The sequence below is a fragment of the Pantherophis guttatus genome, chromosome 5 (assembly GCF_059756535.1).
Source record: "Pantherophis guttatus breed Tessera chromosome 5, ASM5975653v1, whole genome shotgun sequence".
Taxonomy (NCBI): domain Eukaryota; kingdom Metazoa; phylum Chordata; class Lepidosauria; order Squamata; family Colubridae; genus Pantherophis; species Pantherophis guttatus.
The window spans coordinates 59417626-59436657 of record NC_142067.1 but is presented as its reverse complement, the minus strand read 5'-3'; the positions used below and the strand labels follow the sequence as shown (position 1 = coordinate 59436657).

At 42.6% G+C, this 19032-nt stretch overlaps 1 protein-coding gene across 2 annotated transcripts in view; it reads left to right on the top strand.

The window, feature by feature from the left end:
* The window catches only part of LOC117669427 (amine oxidase [flavin-containing] A-like), a 56015-nt gene that overhangs the window by 12395 nt on the left and 24588 nt on the right, over positions 1-19032 (top strand). For both annotated transcript variants that reach the window (XM_034423864.3, XM_087871272.1), the window contains 5 exons: positions 103-197; positions 1544-1681; positions 4291-4395; positions 12896-12987; positions 15285-15426. In XM_034423864.3, the coding sequence (XP_034279755.1) occupies positions 103-197; positions 1544-1681; positions 4291-4395; positions 12896-12987; positions 15285-15426 (572 nt within the window). The remainder of the gene's footprint in view (positions 1-102; positions 198-1543; positions 1682-4290; positions 4396-12895; positions 12988-15284; positions 15427-19032) is intronic.

Genomic DNA, 19032 nt, shown 5'->3' with positions numbered 1-19032 from the left:
TTGGATGTTAATTTGAAAGCGCTGCTTATCTGCTAATAAATATTTCAGGTGATAATCTTGACAGTAAAACAAATAATTAAAATGAATTCATCTTTATTTTAGGCATGTCAGCAGCTAAATTGTTGTTTGAATCTGGACTTAGTGTGGTGGTTTTAGAAGCTCGTGACAGAGTTGGGGGAAGGACTTTCACCATTAGAGTAAGTAATTTTTTAAACAAATGTTAAAATACCAATCATTAAGTTTTGTAATTTTTAGTCTGCAACATTTTGGAAAGAGATGCTAATCTCCTAACCATGTTAACTGGAACTGCAATTTTAAATTGGCACAGCCACACTTGGTGACTTAAGTTACTACTGGCAAGCGAGGACTCCCTGGACTATAGTTCTGTATTGCAACTTGAGCAAGTCATCGTCCCAAGGGCTTTAATCTAGCCATGCCATAAACACCATTAGTACTCTGAAAGATCCTCAGAAATTTCACAGTAGCATACTGAGTACCATCTGAGCTGAGCAGCCCATTATCTGGCACTATATTGTCAAGCATTTTATATTTTCCATCTATGTGATTTACTCAGTAAAAATACGGGAGTGTTTTACCATTGTCTTATCCCATACAGTAGGAATTGGTGCCATTGTCACTACGTAATTGTCTGCCCCTAGCATCTTCCTATATCACTGCTGCCCTACTGGCATTCAGGCGTCCCTCAGGTAAGGTAACACCACCTGAAAAAAATTATTTCACAGAGGCAGCCAGCCGCTTCAGTGATCCCTGGCTAATACGTGCCATATGTTTTTTTTTTAAAAAAAACTTGCTGCCCTATATAGGTCCTTACTTATTTTGGGTGGGCAACTGGAGTGTCCTCCGTGCCTTGGGTGACCCTGCTGAGAACATATACTCTTGTCATACATTCCGAATGGTCTTCACTACTCCTTCCATTGAACATGCCCACCACAATGAGGTGGAACAGCAGAACTGAGGGGCATTTAACTGTGTGTTTAAGTTAATTTAATAATATAGAACATAGGCCATACCTTGAAGACTCCAATGTAAATTTTAGCTATCTTTTTATAATGAACGTGTCAGTTTGCAACTCGCAAAGCATTCTTGACCTGCTCTCAAGTTGCCATAGACAGTGGGATGGGGAATCGAACAAGGCAGCTGCATTGGGGAACTTGCACTTCAGTCAAAACAAAGCGCATTCCAGCCAACCATGTCAAGATCATCTCCACGCAGACCCACAGTGGCCGGAGGGAGGGACCTCTACAACCTGTGAAATTGCTTTGTTGGATAATGTGATTGATCACACACCTTAGCGGGGAGGGGGAAACAGGGTCAGAGCCGGGGTGTGAATTAAGTGAGGTCAGAGTTGGCTTCACTTGGTCCATGCCGACATGAAGCTCCTAATAAATAACTGGATTTCTTTTGAAGTTTGGCTTGAGGCTCATGATTTAATTAGGGCATCGGTCGGAACCCTGACTGAGCATTTTTGTTCTGTGATTGGAACATCTATTATTATTTCTGATGATTTTTCTTGTTTTGGCAGAACCAGCAAGTGAAGTATGTCGATGTTGGTGGATCCTATGTGGGACCTACACAGAATCGGATTCTGCGACTGGCTAAAGAACTTGGCATAGAAACTTACAAAGTCAATGTACGTGAGGCTACCCTCCTACATACAAGGGTGAGAATCACATTTGCTCTGATTACTTCTGGAAACATACAGTACATAACTGTATTATGTTGTGAGGGATTTAGGTCTTAGGCTGGACTTTATTTATTCCAATTGCATGCTGTATTTAGCTTTGTGTGATACAGAATGATAATAAACCATGTGGTATGGTTTCACTGATGTTTTAACAAAAAAAATTATGTTAAAATATATACCATTTCTTATAAAACTTTATATTTTAATAGTTGTGGTTTTGGATTTCCGTTGCATGATTAATGTCCCCAACAGCAACCATAATCAGAGTTTAAGACATCCTGTATACATCGTCCCACTATAGACTGGGACTCATAGATTTATTTGTGAGTAGAAAAAGAAAGGGGGGATAAATTGCAGCTCTTGTATCCAGGCTTTAAAAATCCAGAAGACCACTTGATGGCATTGGAAAGATACAGAAAATTCTTCCAGATTTTTGCAGGCCAGATACAGTAATATGATAGATAACACCATTGTTTAAATTGATTATGATCTAAAATATAATCAGCAGACTTGTTTGTGTTATTGGTTGCTGCTTATTTTAGCTGGATGAACATCTTAAAGCAGGGGTGTCAAATTCAAGGCCCGTGCGCTGAATCCGGCCCGTGGGGTGCTTAAATCTGGCCCATGGGGATGGCCTGAAAATAGCAAAGGACTGGCCCGCAGTGCCTCTGGCAGCCAAAATGGGGTGTGGGGGGAGGGGCACATGAGGCCCTCAGCATCTCGTTTTTGGCCTGGACAGCCTCCTGCAGCACTCTGCTGGCCAAAATGTGGCATGGGAGGGCTGTGTGAGGCCCCCTGCCCCATTTTGGCTGGCAGGATGCTGCAGGAGGTGTCTGTCCCATCTCCCCACCCCCACCCCAGCCATCCCGCGGAGGAGAACTACAATGCTGATCCGGCCCGCGAAGAAATGCATTTGACACTCCAGAAGTGACCAAGCTTCTTTGGATGAAAGCCTGTATGAAGGTTATACCAATAATCTTTATCTCTTTAGAATAAGTGGACCCTTATTTATTTTGGTAATACATTTATATAGTTATGATAGATCTGTTGGATTATAACTTTCATCATGATGAGAGTATACTCCAACATTTCTGGAAAGCATTGATTTGGAAAAGGCTAGGCTAAATTGATGTTATGAGTGAAGTTTGATGAATTTCTAATTCTTGCTTGCAGTTGCATTTGACTCAGAAGAAAAGTGTTCATATATGAACAACATGAATTGAATGAGAATCTATAAAATGCTAGACATTCAGTTCTTTAACACTATAAAAAAATCTGAAGACATATAGCAAAGGGAAATTGACTTTTGTCATAGTTTATGTAATATTTGTTGGCTTCCCTGGTTAGTATATTTGTTTCTGAATTTTTATGTCATAAGGATGCTGGAATGGCTTGTCGTATTATTTTCCAGTGTGGTATAGACCATTCTTTAAAGGATTTTTAACACATGAGAGAAGCGCTTCCAGCACAGTCTTTGTTTCAAAGAAGAAGGAAGGAAGGAAGGAAGGAAGGAAGGAAGGAAGGAAGGAAGGAAGGAAGGAAGGAAGGAAGGAAGGAAGGAAGGAAAGAAGAATAGAGGAAAAATAGATGGAGATAAAGAGAGTTTAACTGGAAAGTATAGAGAGAAAAATAGAAAGAAAAATACTGCTTAGGTTTTACAAAATTTACAAAATCTACATCAGAAAAGCACCTTGTCTTGTGCAACTAGCTAATCCTCAAAGAGAACTCTGTTTTGCTTTTCAGCAATTCTGTCTCAAGTCATTTGTATATCTGTCTACTCCTTTGCTCCTTTCTACTCAACAGCAAGTGTAGGATGTCTCTGCCCTCCAATTCCCTAGTAATTGGAGGGTGGAAGTGATGAACTGCATTATCTGTAATGTAAATACATGTCTGATCATAAAGCAAAATGCTATGATTACATGATTCATGTTTCATCTAGATAGATAGATAGATAGATAGAGATAGATAGAGATAGATAGATAGAGAGAGAGAGAGAGAGAGAGAGAGAGAGAGAGAGAGAGAGAGAGAGAGAGATTATAGATAGAACTGAAACATGTAATCATAGAATTTTGCTTTATGATCAGACATGTATTTATAGCCAACTAAATTAATGCACTGATTTTTCTGAAGCAATGGTAACATTCAAGGGGCCACACTTATTTTAATTCCTATAACAACTGTATGAGGGTTCAATGCTCTTTTTTCAATGTATGTCTTTCTCTCCAATACAGATAAAAGTAAATTATAATTTAATGAATTAAAAGGACAGCAGTAAAAGAAAATGTGAAGTTAATGTTGAAATTTTACTTTGCACTTTAGTTTATATTTGCATTTCTCAATCTGGAAAAGAAAGGTAATGAAGAAGTCAAGATCTGCATTTCATTTTTTCATTTTTTTAGTAACTACTGTATGTGTTAGATTCATTTCTAGATTTGCATATACAATGCTGATGAATGTATTTCTAATAGACATTTGACTGCAATTACTATAATTACAAATTAATTATTACATATGGAAACTTAAGACTAATATGAGAGGAAAGAATCAACAATTCAGTTATATCTTGTTAATTTTTTCTGTTTTAGGGAAATTCCTATTCAATGTATGGTATCTTTCCCTCCACATGGAACCCTTTCATATATCTAGATTACATCAATTTCTGGAGAACAATGGATAGACTGGGAAAAGAGGTATGCTGGGAATAATGAATATGTATGCAACTGACTGAAACAATAAATAAAAATTTGCATTGTTTCATCAAAGCTTACAAGGAAAATGTTTATATCACTGACAAAAAGTATTCAAGAAGCAGAAATATTTTTACTTACCTTTAGTGCAGATATTAAAATCTCCAATTTTATAGTGAAAGGGTTTTGTTTAACGGACATATTACAATGTCCCATACAGTTTTATAGAGGAATTATTTACATTAGTCCTTCCTTCTCTGTAAGATATAGCACCTCCATTCTTCTACTTTTTAAATAGGAAGATTATTAAATGATTATACAGGTGGTCATCATTTAGTAACCACATTTGGGACCAGCAACTCCATCACTAAGCAGATTGGTTACTAAGTGAGAAATTACATGACCCTGATTATGCTTCCCTTTCCCCCATCCCCTGGCTCTTTGAAATGCTCATCTCTGTGGCACTGTGATAGCCAGTTCAAAACTGACAAGATTAATCAGTTTCACACCTTCCAGCTTTGTTTGGCTCTTAACCACTCACCCATCCTTTGGAATGCTCATCCTGGAACTGGGATAATTAATAAGAATGGAGTTTGTTTGAATTTACAATCATTGGACAGGAGGTAAAGTATTAACTAGAAGTCAGCACTGGTTTGTTAAAAACAGATCATACCAAACCAATTTTATTCCATTCTTTGATAAAGTGACTAAATTAGTAGACCAGAGAAATGCTGTAGACATAGTTTACTTAGACTTCAGGAAGGTATTCAACAAAGTGGACCACAACATACTTCTTGGTGAGCTAGAAAAAAGTGGGATAGATTAGCATCATCACCAGATGAATTTGTAACTGGCTGACAAACTATACTCAACAAGTATGGTACTCCTTAATGATACTATGTCTACATGGAGGGAAGTAAGCAGTAGAGTACCATAAGGTTCTGTCTTAGGCCCAGTACTCTTCAATATCTTCAGAAATGATTTAGATGAGGGAGTAGAAGGGGAACTCATCAAATTTGCAGATGGTACTGAGCTGGTAGGAATAGCCAACACCCTAAATGATAGGCTCAAAATCCAGGTGGATCTTGGCAGACTTGTACCTGGATGCTACCTAATAAAATGAAATTCATTTTGAGACTCTAGAACAGGATTGTCAAACTCAAGGCCCGTGGGCCGGATCTGGCCCGCAGGATGCTTAGATCTGGAAACAACAAAGGATCAGCCCGTGATGCCTCTGCCAGTGAAAATGGAGCCTGGGGGTGTGTGCAGCCCCCCACGCCCCATTTTCAGCTGTGATGGCCTTCTGAAGCCCTCTGCCAGAGAAAATGGAGCTCGGGGGGTAAGTGCGTGCACTCTGTTTTCGCTGGCAGAGGGCTATCAAAACAAACTAACAGCAAAACAAAAGGAGAAATGTTTCCCCTTTTGCATTTGAGCATCCAAGAAGGGACAGGAAAGGAGAAAGGGAAAGAGGAAAGAAAAAGAAAAAGATGGGAAGATGGGAAGAGAGTAAGGAAGGAAAAATAAGGAAAGAGGGGAAGGAAGAAGAAAGGAGAATGAAGAGGGAAGGAAAACGAAGAAAAGGAAGGAAAGAAGGAAAGAGATTATAATGAGAGTCAAGGAGGGTCTCAGATAAGTCCTGCTTTAGCACTTGGCCACCACAGGTGCCTACTACACGAGTCCTGTGTCACACCTGCCATGCCATGTCTACTCTCAGCCACACCCACGATGCCATGCCCACCCCAGCCATGCCTCCCCCGGGCCCTCTAAGGTCAGGCACAACCCTAATGCGGCCCCCAATGAAATTGAGTTTGACACCCCTCCTCTAGAAAGAGTGCAGAGAAGAGCAACAAAGATGATTAGGGGACTGGAGGCTAAAACATGAAGAATGGTTGCAAAAACTGGGCATGGCTAGTTTAGTGAAAAGAAGGACCAGGGGTGACATGAGAGCAGTGTTCCAGTATTTGAGGGGCTGCCACAGAGAGGAGTAGGTCAGCCTATTTTCCAAAGCACCTGAAGGCCACACAAGGAACAATGGATGGAAATTGATCAAGGAGAGATTCAACCTAGAAATGAGGAGAACTTTCTGACAGTGAGAACAATCAACCAATGGAACAGCTTGCCTTCAGAAATTGTAGGTGCTTTATCACTGGAAGCTTTCAAAAAGAGACTGGACTGCCACTTGTCAGAAATGGTATAGGGTCTCCTGTTGAGCAGGGAGTTGAACTAGATGACTTTCAAGGTCCCTTCCAACTCTGTTATTCTGTAAAAGGGATTTCAAGAGAGTAAGAAAGCACACAGTGAGGAATGTGCATTGAAAGCAATGTGCTGGGGCCAGCAGCCATAAGCACAGGATGCAAAAAGCCTGGAGTAATTGCTTTTGATGTATGTTTCCCATTGTGTGTCTGATGATTCTCTTGTAATCCCCTCCTGCACCCTGCAAGGGAGGGAGCGGAAAGAAAAACAAGTAAGGCACAGGAAAAACTGACTGTGATGACAATCCCATGGCTGAGAGATGCTGCTTCATAGATATGGGCACATGAAGTTATTTTTTCAATACCATTCAACTTCTAATGGTCACTGACTGAGGCTGACCAAGTAACCAAGGACCATCTGTATTTATAAAATAACAAAAAAATTCAGCTATAGGTGATTTTTGTAATCAACACTAAAATATACTTTGTATTAAATATAGATGCATTTGCTTGCGTATGTAGCCTTGTAATATATTCCAAAACATTTATCTTCATTGGACATATCAATTATTTGTATTGATCACAGCAAGATCCTTGGTTGGATATAAATTTAACCAATTAAATGGATTTTTAGCTTCGAAGAGCATGATCACTAAATTTTAAATTTGAGCCGAATTCATTTAATAATTTTAAACTATTTTAACTGATGTTGTCTTGTGTTTTAATAGGCTGTACACCGCCCTGAGTCCTTCAGGAGAAGGGCGGTATAGAAATAAAATTATTCTTATTCTTAAATTATTCTTAAATCTTCCAAGACAAAAAAAGTGTCTTTCTAAATAACTGTCATTATTAATTCTGATATACACACTTTAAAAACTGAGTGAAAAAAAATTAGATATCGCTATTTTGTCTAAACTATGGAAACTGTTTTATATCACTATCAAACATCTTCAGTACATCTTAGATTATAGCTCAATCAATAAAGCATATTTCAGATGCATTGGACCAATTATTTTGTACAGAAAACAAATTTAAATTTAATTTAATTTAATTTAATTTAATTTAATTTAATTTCCAATTTATATACCGCCCTTCTCCCTGAGGACTCAGGGCGGTGTACAGCCAAGATAAAAAACATAGAATACAAATATTAAAACATTTAAAAATATATATAAATTTTGGCCCGAAAGTTAAGAATCACAGACTAATTAAAAGAATTTTAAAATTTTAAAAATTTCTTCTTAGGCCAACCCGGCTTGTTGAAAAAGATAGGTTTTCAGGGAACAACGGAAGGCATTGAGGTCCTGGATTCTTCTTATCTCCAGGGGCAACTGATTCCAGAGGGTGGGAGCCCCCACCGAGAAGGCCCTCCCACTGGGGGCCACCAGCCTACATTGTTTGGCTGATGGCACCCCGAGGAGGCCCTCTCTGTGGGAGCGCACGGGTCGATGGGAGGTCATCGGTAGCAGCAGGCGGTCTCGGAGATAACTAGGCCCTATGCCATGGAGCGCTTTAAAGGTGATAACCAACACCTTGAAGCGCACCCGGAAGACCACCGGGAGCCAGTGCAGCTCGCGCAGGAGCAGTGTTACATGGGAGCGCCATGTTGCTCCCATCACTACCCGCGCTGCTGCATTCTGGACCAGCTGGAGCCTCCGGGTGCTCTTCAAGGGGAGCCCCATGTAGAGAGCGTTGCAGTAGTCAAGGCGAGAGGTGACGAGGGCGTGAGTGACTGTGCACAAAGAATCCCGATCAAGAAAGGGCCGCAACTGGCGAATCAGGCGAACCTGATAAAAGGTCCCCCTGGTAACAGCCGTCAGATGTTCCTCCAAAGACAGCTGCCTATCCAGGAGGACTCCCAGATTGCGAGCCCTTTCAGTGGGGGCCAAAGACTCGCCCCCAATAGTCAGTGATGGAGTCAACTGACTATATCGGGATGCCGGGAGCCACAGCCACTCAGTCTTGGAAGGGTTGAGCCTGAGCCTGTTCCTCCCCATCCAGATCCGCACAGCCTCCAGGCACTGGGACATCACTTCAAGGGCATCGTTGGGGTGGCCTGGGGTGGAGATGTACAGCTGGGTGTCATCAGCGTACTGGTGGTATCTCACCCCAAAGCCACGGATGATCTCGCCCAGCGGCTTCACATAAATGTTGAACAGAAGGGGCGAGAGGACCGATCCCTGCGGCACTCCACAAATGAGAGGCCTCGAGGTCGACCTCTGCCCCCCTGCCAACACAAACTGCGACCGGTCGGAGAGAAAGGAGGAGAACCACCGCAACACAGTGCCTCCCACCCCCAACTCTTCCAGCCGGTGCAGCATGATACCATGGTCGATGGTATCAAAAGCCGCTGAGAGATCTAATAGGACCAGAACAGAGGAATAACCCCTGTCCTGAGCCCTCCAGAGATCATCCACCAACGCGACCAATGCCATTTCCGTGCTGTGCCCAGACCTGAAACCCGACTGGAACGGATCTAGATAGGATGTTTCCTCCAGGAATTGTGGAAACTGTTGCGCGACCACACTCTCAACAACCTTCGCAATGAAGCGAAGGTTGGAGACAGGACGATAGTTAGCCAATATTGCTGGGTCCAGGGACGGCTTCTTGAGGAGAGGCCTCACCACCGCCTCTTTCAGGGCAGCGGGGAAGTGACCCTCACTCAACGAAGCATTAATGACGCCCTGGAGCCAGCCTCGTGTAACCTCCCGGGAAGCCAGTACCAACCAGGAGGGACACGGGTCCAGTAAACATGTGGCCGCACTAAGTCTCCCCAAAATCCTGTCCACATCATCGGGAGTCACAGCATCAAACTCCTCCCAGATAACATTCTCAAGACAGTTCCTCGTCACCCTGCCCTGATCTACCCAGTCAGAGTCCAAATCCCCCCGGATCTGAGCGATTTTGTCATACAGGTATTGTCCGAAATCCTCCGCCCTGCCTTCTAAGGGATCCTCCCGCACTCCCAGATGGAGCAGGGCGCGGGTCACCCTAAACAGGGCGGCCGGACAATTCCCTGATGACGCAATAGAGGCGGAAAAGTAGTTAGACTTTGCCGTCTTTATCGCCACTAGGTAGGCCTTAATATGCGACCTTACCAGTGTTCGATCAGATTCAGCGAGACTGGCCCTCCAACCGCTCTCCAGGCGTCTTTTCCGGCGCTTCATTTCCCTCAGCTCCTCAGTAAACCAAGGAGCCGCCCGGGATCGGCATCGGGTCAGAGGCCGCAAAGGCACAACTCGGTCCAAGGCCCCACCAGCCGCCCGATCCCAGGCGGCTACCAGGTCCTCGGCCGAGTCATGTGCTAGATCCTCAGGAAATGGCCCAAGCTCCGTCTGGAACCTATCAGGATCCATCAGGCGCCTGGGGCGGATCCATCTAGTTGGGTCCGCCTCCCTGCGGCGAGGGGTCGCGGTTCGAAGATCTAGGCGAAGGAGTGAGTGGTCAGTCCATGACAAGGGTTCCATGTCTATATCCCCTATAACAAGACCACTCAACCACTGGCCAGAGACAAAAATCAAATCCAGAGTGTGACCTCCCCTGTGAGTAGGGCCATGAACTAACTGGGTCAGGTCCATGGCCGTCATGGAAGCCATGAACTCCCGAGCCACCTCAGACGTTTCACCGACGGATGGCAAGTTGAAATCACCCATGACTAAAAGCCTGGGTGTTTCTACTGCCACCGTGGCTATCACGTCGAGTAGCTCAGGTAGGGCTGTTGCCACGCAGCAGGGAGCCAGGTACGTAAGCAACAAGCCCATCTGAACCCCACGGCCCCACCTCACAAGGAGGGACTCACATCCGGCTATCTGAGGCACAGTGGTCTCCCTCGGATCCAGATCCTCGTTAATAATAACAGCCACCCCCCCGCCCCTCCCCTGGGCCCTTGGCTGATGGAATGCTCTGAAGCCTGGTGGGCACATTTCAACCAGAGGGACGCCGCCCTCCGGGCCCAACCAGGTCTCCGTAATACCCGCCAGGTCCGCTCCTCCCTCTTGTATAAGATCGTGAATGAGGGGGGCCTTATTAACCACGGACCTGGCATTGCATAACATCAGCCGAAGGCCCAGATCCTGAGTGTCTAAGCCACCTAGTCTCCGAGAGGAGCCATGGGGACCGGGACACGCAATTGCTCTCAAACAGCGAGTGCGAGCCCCCAACACATGATATGGTCCCCTGCTCCCGCCATATCTGCCCCTCCCATCTACCGTGCAGATGGTACAGACCTCATAGGTATCGTCCCCCATCCCTTTCCCAGTCCCTCGACCAACACCTCCCAAATCGTTACCCTGTGCCGGGCTCGGCTCTGACCCTGGTGGATTTCCCCCCCCATCCCCCAGAGTCTTCTTCCCAATTTCTCTAGAAAGATCATTACAAACCCCCCTCCCAGAACCCCTTAAAATCTTAAAAAATTTCCCTAAAAAACCCCACAAATTCTTCCTTGCTCCATGCCATCTCTCTGGACTCCAAAGTCCGTCATCGAGATAGGCCCTCGATAATGTGGAGGGCCAAACCTGCGAGAGGGGAGAATCTCGCAGGGCAAGGAGTTCCGACACCGAATACATATAATCATCAGGGGAGACAAAGTCCAAGGGAAGGGAGTACTGCTGATGTTACAGGCATAGGGAAAAATTCTAGTCCATGGTTAGGCCATCAAGCCCATTGTCCTCTCACGACAATGGCCAAGGAGGTGCATATCCTTCGACCCCGGAGGTTTCCAGGGCAGCCATGCTCTCACCTAGGCCACCTATGGAAACTCTGATGGAAATCCGGGCGTGGGGATAGCCATAGTCCGCCTCCCACTGACCTTACGTCCATAGAACCAGTATCCCTCCTGGGATTAGTAGCATCCGGGAGACCAAGTATCCTGCTCAGAAGGAGGTTTAAGTTCGTAAATTCACGTCGAAGAGATTTTACATGGCAGGGAGTTCAGACAGGCTAGATGTAAAAGGGGGAAAATTCGGAATAATTCAGCAGGCCAAAGTAGATGGGTAGTTGTAACCGTAGTAAGGCCCATAGGCCTAAACTCGGTCCAAAGGATGGAAGAGGGAGGGGAAATTCAAGCCGCATAGGTTTGTAGTTCTTTTCCGACCCCTGCAAATCCCTCAACCATTATCTGATGGATAATGCTGCCCAATTTCGTTCCCCCCCCCATCCAGCTTGTCCTGGGGGGGGTGTCTCTGGGTCCCCATGGAGGTAACCCTTCCCCCAAGGGTCCAACACTCTCCAATCTCCCAGAGCTAAGTCTAAGGCTGCTGCTGAAGAATCCTATGCTGTAGTTCAGGTCCGCAAGCCGCTGGGAGCCGCCCCGACATCAGCTGCCATCACCGCCGCCGCCGCCATCGGCCTCCCCACGGACGCCCCCAGCCGCCCCCTGCCTCTAGATCTTCCTCAAGGCATCCAGGGGCGTGGGGAACCTCCGTAGGGGCCTCAAACGTCACCGTCGTCAGGGGGCCGCCACCGCCGCGACCGCCCGTAGCCGCCGGTGCTAGTGCCGCCCCCGCAGGCCGCATCCTGCACGCCCTCACCCGCCAGCGCTTCAACGTCGTCCTCCTCGGAGCTGGGGTGGTCCGGAGAGCTAACAAAGCTCTCAATGGGATCCCCAGGTGCTCTTTTTCCCAAACGGGGGTCATAGCTGTTCAAAATGACCCCCCCGAAGTCCCCCCAAGCTGAGGCATCGCCCCCCAAGGATCCGGAATTCAGCGCCGGAACGCCATCTTAGACATGCGCAGAAGAAAAATGAGAAAATCACTACAGTTGCAATGAAAATATGCTTCAATAAATATAGGTTTTGCAATGTCTTAAAGTTATTATGTTCTAGAAGAAGTAATTGAATATAGGGCTTTGTGACAAGGTTTAATATTTTTGAATGTACAAATCTTATTGCAGTACATATTTATTTCAGGAATATTGATGGACAATGAAAATACATTTTCCATGCTTTCTTTTTGCTAAAAACTTTTTATTCATTATTGGACAGAGAATTATATGGCCCCAATTAGTGGGTTGAAGTCCTAATGTCACTTGCAATTCATGAACAAGTTGCTTACAAGGGTGGATTAGCTTGAAGATATGATTGTGCCTTTTTTTAAAAAAAACTGTTGTGTTACAATTTCATTCATTTCATATGCAATATTCTCTCTCTCCCTGTTAAAAAAAAAAGCAGAGATAGATGATTTAACTTTGCAACACGATTGGGCTTATTTCTTTTTATGACCATATTGCAAGGACAATGGATTGAGGCTATTGATTCATGAAAAGAACATCAGCAAATAAACTCTGCATATTTGCAACACTTGGTTTGTTTTTAGATTCCTGCTGAAGCACCATGGGATGCACCACATGCTAAAGAGTTGGACAAAATTTCAATGAAACAGTTCATTGACAAACATTGTTGGACAAAGTAAGTGATTCATCTTCAGTTATAATCTTACTACTATATGCCCATTTTCTAGCTTTCTGCATGTCATGCATACAACATGCTTCACTGGTTTTTCTATATTTTCTTTTTTCTCAAGTGGGAGATAACCAATTGTATTACAATCGTATCTCCAATCATATGTTAGAATGTTAGAGCATATACAAACTTAAATGATGATAACATTGTAACTGCATTGGTCTTCCATTGAAGAAAGAAAGAAAACTCCTGATTAATGAAACAACCCTTACTAATTTATAATATAACTTTATTCAATAAAATAGATTGGATTTTCTATATATCTAGTTAGCTACTGAGTTTCAGCCTCCCAGACACTGTTCAGAGATGTTTTCCTTCACCATAAATCTCCCATTTAAGAAGGGCCCACAAGTTCTCAATAGGGTTTAGGTCGGGTGAGGAAGGAGGCCGTGTCATTATTCTTTCATCTTTAAGACCTTTACTAGCTTAGCCATACAGTGGAGTACTTCAATGCATGCAATGGAACATTGCCGTGCATAAAAATCATGGTCTTCTTAAAAGATGCAGACTTTTTTCTATACCACTGCTTGAAGTGTCTTCTAAAAACTGGCAGTAGGTTTAGGAGTTAAACCGAAATCAAAATCAAATAATTGATTTTGAGTCCATCTTCAACGAAAAATGGTCCAACTAGCTCATCTTTCATAATATCAGCCCATACCAGTACCCCACCTTGCTAGCACATGAGTCGAAGTGGAGCTCTGTGCCCGTTACTGATCCACCCATGGTCCCATCATTTGGTCCGTCAATAGTCACTCTCATCTCATCATCCATAAAACCTTTGAAAAATCTGTCTTCAGATATTTCTTGGTCCAGTCTTGCCGTTTCAACTTATGTGTCTTGTTCACTGGTGATCGGATTTCAGCCTTCCTTACCTTGGCCATGTCTCTGAACACTGAACACCTTGTACTTCTGGGCACTCCAGGTAGGTTGCAGTTCTAAAATATGACAGCAGTGGAGGATAATGGATTTCTGGTAACTTCATGTTTAATTCTTCTCACATCTTTGGCAGTTAAGGTGCATTTTTTTTTCTCAACACGTTTCCTGCAAACCTGTTGACTATTTGCAACAAAACGTTTGATGATTCTGTGATCACGCCCCAATATCTTAGCAATTTCAAGAGTGCTCCATCCCTCTAAAAGACTTTTTACAATTTTTGACTTTTCAGAGTCAGTTAAATCTCCTTTTTAGCCCATTTTGCCTGAGGAAAAGAAGCTGCCTAATAATTATTCACACCTTGATATAGGGTGTTGAACTCCTTAGGGTCTTTGTAATAATAAGGCTTCTCCAGATCTGTAGTCTTGAGGACTTTGAAGCTGACTCAAAGTAGAAATAAAAAGCTGCATTTCCCATAATATCCGAATATATTCACACATTTTTATTAAAAAGTTAGGAACCATTAGCTGCTATCACTTTTTCAGTTTGCAACCTGATTAAACATGGAGCAAAATAGAATGGAAATGGAAAATTATAATCATAATCAAATTTGGAGGATTGGTCTAAATCAAGTTATTGAACTTTCAGTGGAGGTGTAATCTGTAAGCTAAAGGTGTAAGGTGTAAATTGACCTTTGAACAGCATGCCATGTTCAAAAAGTCATTAAGACCAAGAAGGGGGTGGTGCTAGAATAAATATCACACTATTCCAATAGAGGCACTCTCAGCAAGGAAGATGGTAGATTTCTTACTAGCATTCTTCTACCCATCCAAGAAGAAGCCAATAATTGTTTTCACCTACTAATGATATTCATGATAAGCTTTATAAGGCTCCACTTGGAAAAAAGAAGAATAATTATTTGGTAATAATATAAAATAGAATGTTCCCCAAAGCAAAGAGCATTGCATACTGCAGCTATTGAATATACAGTATATGCAGAATCCATTGTTTCTGGGTTCTTGCTACTACACAAACCAGTTGCTCAAGAGGAGAATGAGCTTGGGATATCACCTACTCCTGCATGATGTCTTGTGCTGCTGTAATTTAAGTGTCCCCAAGCATTGAATCGTGAATCCTTCTACATTTAGCAAAATGGGAGCATCTCGGGATATAGTAACAGCAATATACTGTGAAACACCCATTACACAGTTAGACAGTGCACAAGTAGTGTGTAACGGAAACTGTCATTTATGTAACATATCTCGCCTTGTCAAACTAAGGAAATGCACTCTTAAAGTGGTTTTTCATTTTATTTCATTTCTTAACAAGATAAAATTAATATGTTGTGCCTGCCTTTGGATTGTATACAGAGCTGCCAGGGACTTCGCTACAAGCTTTGTCAACATCAATGTCACTTCAGAGACACATGAAGTCTCTGCTCTCTGGTTCCTGTGGTATGTGAAGCTTTGTGGAGGAACCACCAGGATTTTTACTATAACCAACGGAGGGCAGGTAAAGCAAGTGATTCATTTGTCCTTTCTTTTGAGAGTTCAAAATGAATGAATGTGATTCTGCATTTGTGTAATAGGGAGAGTTTTTAAGTATAATAAGGAATACGTTCGCAACAGTTAGAGCAGCTTTTCAGTTGTGGAAACGGGTGCCCATTGTGGAAGGTCAAAAAAGTTAGTGGTGACTGCTATCTTGAGTTTCATTGGCTTCCCTCTGCAGACATCTCAATCTGGAATAATTAATGAAATTTTTATTTATTGGCAGTATTTTTAGATTTCTCCTGAAATTAGATTAATAACAACTTTTATTCTAGTCCCGTGATGGCAAAAATCTGTGACACATGTGCCAGAGGTGGTGTGCAGAGCCCTCTCTGTGGGCACATGTGCCTTCGCCACGCCAAGTTGCTTTCTGGCTGACAGCAGACTTCATGTATAGATCACACTGCCCTCCCCCATCCCATTTGCAAAAAAATGGATGAACCGTTTAACTTTTTGCCCAGTTCATTGAATTGGCTGATTGCACCACTGGCTGACCCTGCCTCACCCCTCTTTATCTTACCTTGCCCGCGTTGGCTGTTCACCAGAGCCACGCCCGCCACCCAACTGTTCTTTGACTGCTCTCTGGTTCCTTGCCTGCACCCACTCCTCACTTGCTTGCCATTGCCGTTTGCCCAGACCATGCGGCCAGGCCCAACTGCTCCTGCTCCTCGGTTGCTTGACTGCGTCGCCTGCCTAATTTTGGGAAAGTTGCTGTCTGTGTGACTGTGTGACACATCCCCTCACTTGCTTATTGTCATCACTCACCCGGACTATGTAGCCCAGGCCCTCCTGCTCCTCTCCCATGCGTCGGTGTCCGCATGCAGCCCAGGACATCCGCCCCCTTGCCAGCCAGGAACGCTGCCACCAGTTGCTCCCGTGCACCAGCTTACCTGCCTCTGTACCGCCCGGTGGCTTTTAACAACACTGCCACCAGGAAAGGCCCCAAAGCTGTGCTGCTTGGGATCCATGTGGGCTGTTGCAGGGGGAGGGCAGGCATCGCTGGCTGGCTGTACGCTGCCCAGAGCATAAGGTTGGCACGAGGAGGAGGAGCTGGCACCCCTTGCTCACCTGCCTGCCTTCGTACTGCCCAGTGGCTTTTAACAATGCAGCAGCTCGCTCAGGGCGCTGCACCCGCAGGTACATGGGAAAAACTAATTTTTCTGATCTAGAAACAGAATTGTGGAAAAAGAGATGAAATATCTAGACATTTTAAGTGTAGAGAATGTATGTGTTGAGAATGGCCCATTTCATCTCTTTTTCCACACTAGGTACAAATAGTGGATTTCTTTTCATTTTATTCAAATAACAACAAAAAACCCAATACAGTTCAGTATGAATTAGCTTTCCAGTCCCTCCTTGATGCACTTTTTTACATTGGATATCTAGTTTAAATGCCAAGAAAAATCAATGATATATTTTTCAGACCTTTGGAGGCTTACACTGTCAATCGTTCAGACTGCTCAAAGCTATATTGTTTAAAGCAAAACTAACAGGTGTGAATTAAGTTTTAGCTAAAAAATGGAGCTTTAATTCCAGAAGTCCATTCTTTAAACTTGGACTTCTGGAATTAAAAGGCTCTGGATTAAATGGTACTCTAGACAAGAGATGGAGAAGAGTATCTTGCTTTTAGACATGTTACTAGCTGTTTAGAAAGGTGAATTATGAGCTATTTTTACATCATCAGAAATTTAATTTCTGCAGCTCTCTCCTGGCTAAAAAATTGCGTAAACTTGAATAACAGAAGACTATTATTACTAGAAGGGCACAACTTACAATTGAGCTGGCATACCTTTCTCTGGTGTGGCAGAAATATGGTGCACAAATATTTCCAGAGGCATTATGTGAGGAATGCATTACTTAACATTTGGGGAAAAAATTAAACTACAACACTATAGGGAAGTACCAGTCTGGCTCTCTCTCAATGGAGGCAATAATATATCCAAATCTTATAAATTGGGGAAAAATTGCATGTTACAAGGATATTTTAGATGAAAGGGGTGATCTTAAATCCAGACAACAATTGCAGAAGCAGGGGTTGGACTTATCTTGGTGGCTGTATTTGCAGATCCAAGCAAGGCACGAAAAAGATGTTACATTATGGGGTATAAACAAAGAATAAACAGCATTGGACAAAATTTTAATGGGGATGGATGAAAAAATGATTTAAAAAATATATAATTATTTACTGAATTATAAAATGGAGGAAGAGATAGTTAAACAATAATTGCCTAGACAAGGAAGAGTTTGGCATAGAGATAGGCATTAACGGATTTGATAAGATATGGATGGGAACTGAGAACAAAATATTAGCCAAATTGTATAATTACTTGCTGGAATACGACATGGTAGAAGAGGTGGTCAAGGATCAGATGATAGCATGGGCTAAAAATATTGGACAAAACATAAATTTAAACGAATGGGACACAATTTGGAAGAGTAACCTTAAAATGACCAGGGCGGTAGCTTATAAGGAAAATCAATATAAGATGCTGTACAGGTGGCACTTAGCCCCTGCCAAGATTGCCAAAATCTATCCCAATGTGAGTTCCAACTGTGGGAAATGTGGCCACCATCAAGGCACTTTCTACCATTGTTGGTGGACTTGCCCCCAAGTGAAAAAATTTTGGAAAATGATTTGGAAATGGATCACAGAAATAATAGAAGACAATATCGATTTTGAACCAAAAATCTTTCTCCTGGGAATCCTGAAAACAGAATATGGAAAAAAAAGAAGTACCTAATTATACATATAACGACAGCGGCAAAAATAATGTATGCTCAGTATTGGAAAGAGAAAAAATTACCACCCGAAGAACAAGTAATCAGGAAAATACTAGAGTGCGCCAAAATGAATAAGCTAACACTAGAACTTAACGAAAGAGAGAACACGGAATACTATAATGTGTGGGAGTTGTGGTATGAGTGGATAGAGAAAAGAAACAAAAAGTGAAGTTTGAGAAGTATAAAGGTTAACTAATAATGATCATAAAGAATTGAGTATTATTATTCGCATTATTAAATTGCAACTAAGTAAGGATGTAAATTTATGTAAACAAGTAAACAACATGTATATATGATCATAAAGAATTGTGCATCACTATTTGTTATATCTTTCAAATTATATCAAAGTATATGCAAAGATCAATACTATGTGAATAATATGTAAATAACATGTATTTATATATAGCCTTTTATTGAATAGCCCGAAGGCCTTTTCAAAAAAAAGAAAAAGATCAAACAGTTACAGAAATAACAGTCTAAAAATATATAATATGTGACATTTAAAATTTGACAATATCAAAGTTCAATAACTAGATTTCCAAAACTAGATAACCCAAATAAGATAGCTCCTCTCTAACTCGGCTCATCTTTCTTACAGTCAATGAAATTCTTTTTGATATAACTGGCTCATATTGCTGTCATCCTTTTAAGATAGCGAGTAATAGCCCTTACCAGGGGAGGAGAGTCTGCCTTCAATAGAAATGATAATTTATGCCTTACATTCCAGTGGGGAAATTTATTTATAATTGGGGACAGATATTTTTTTCTTACTTCCTCATACAACCTACAT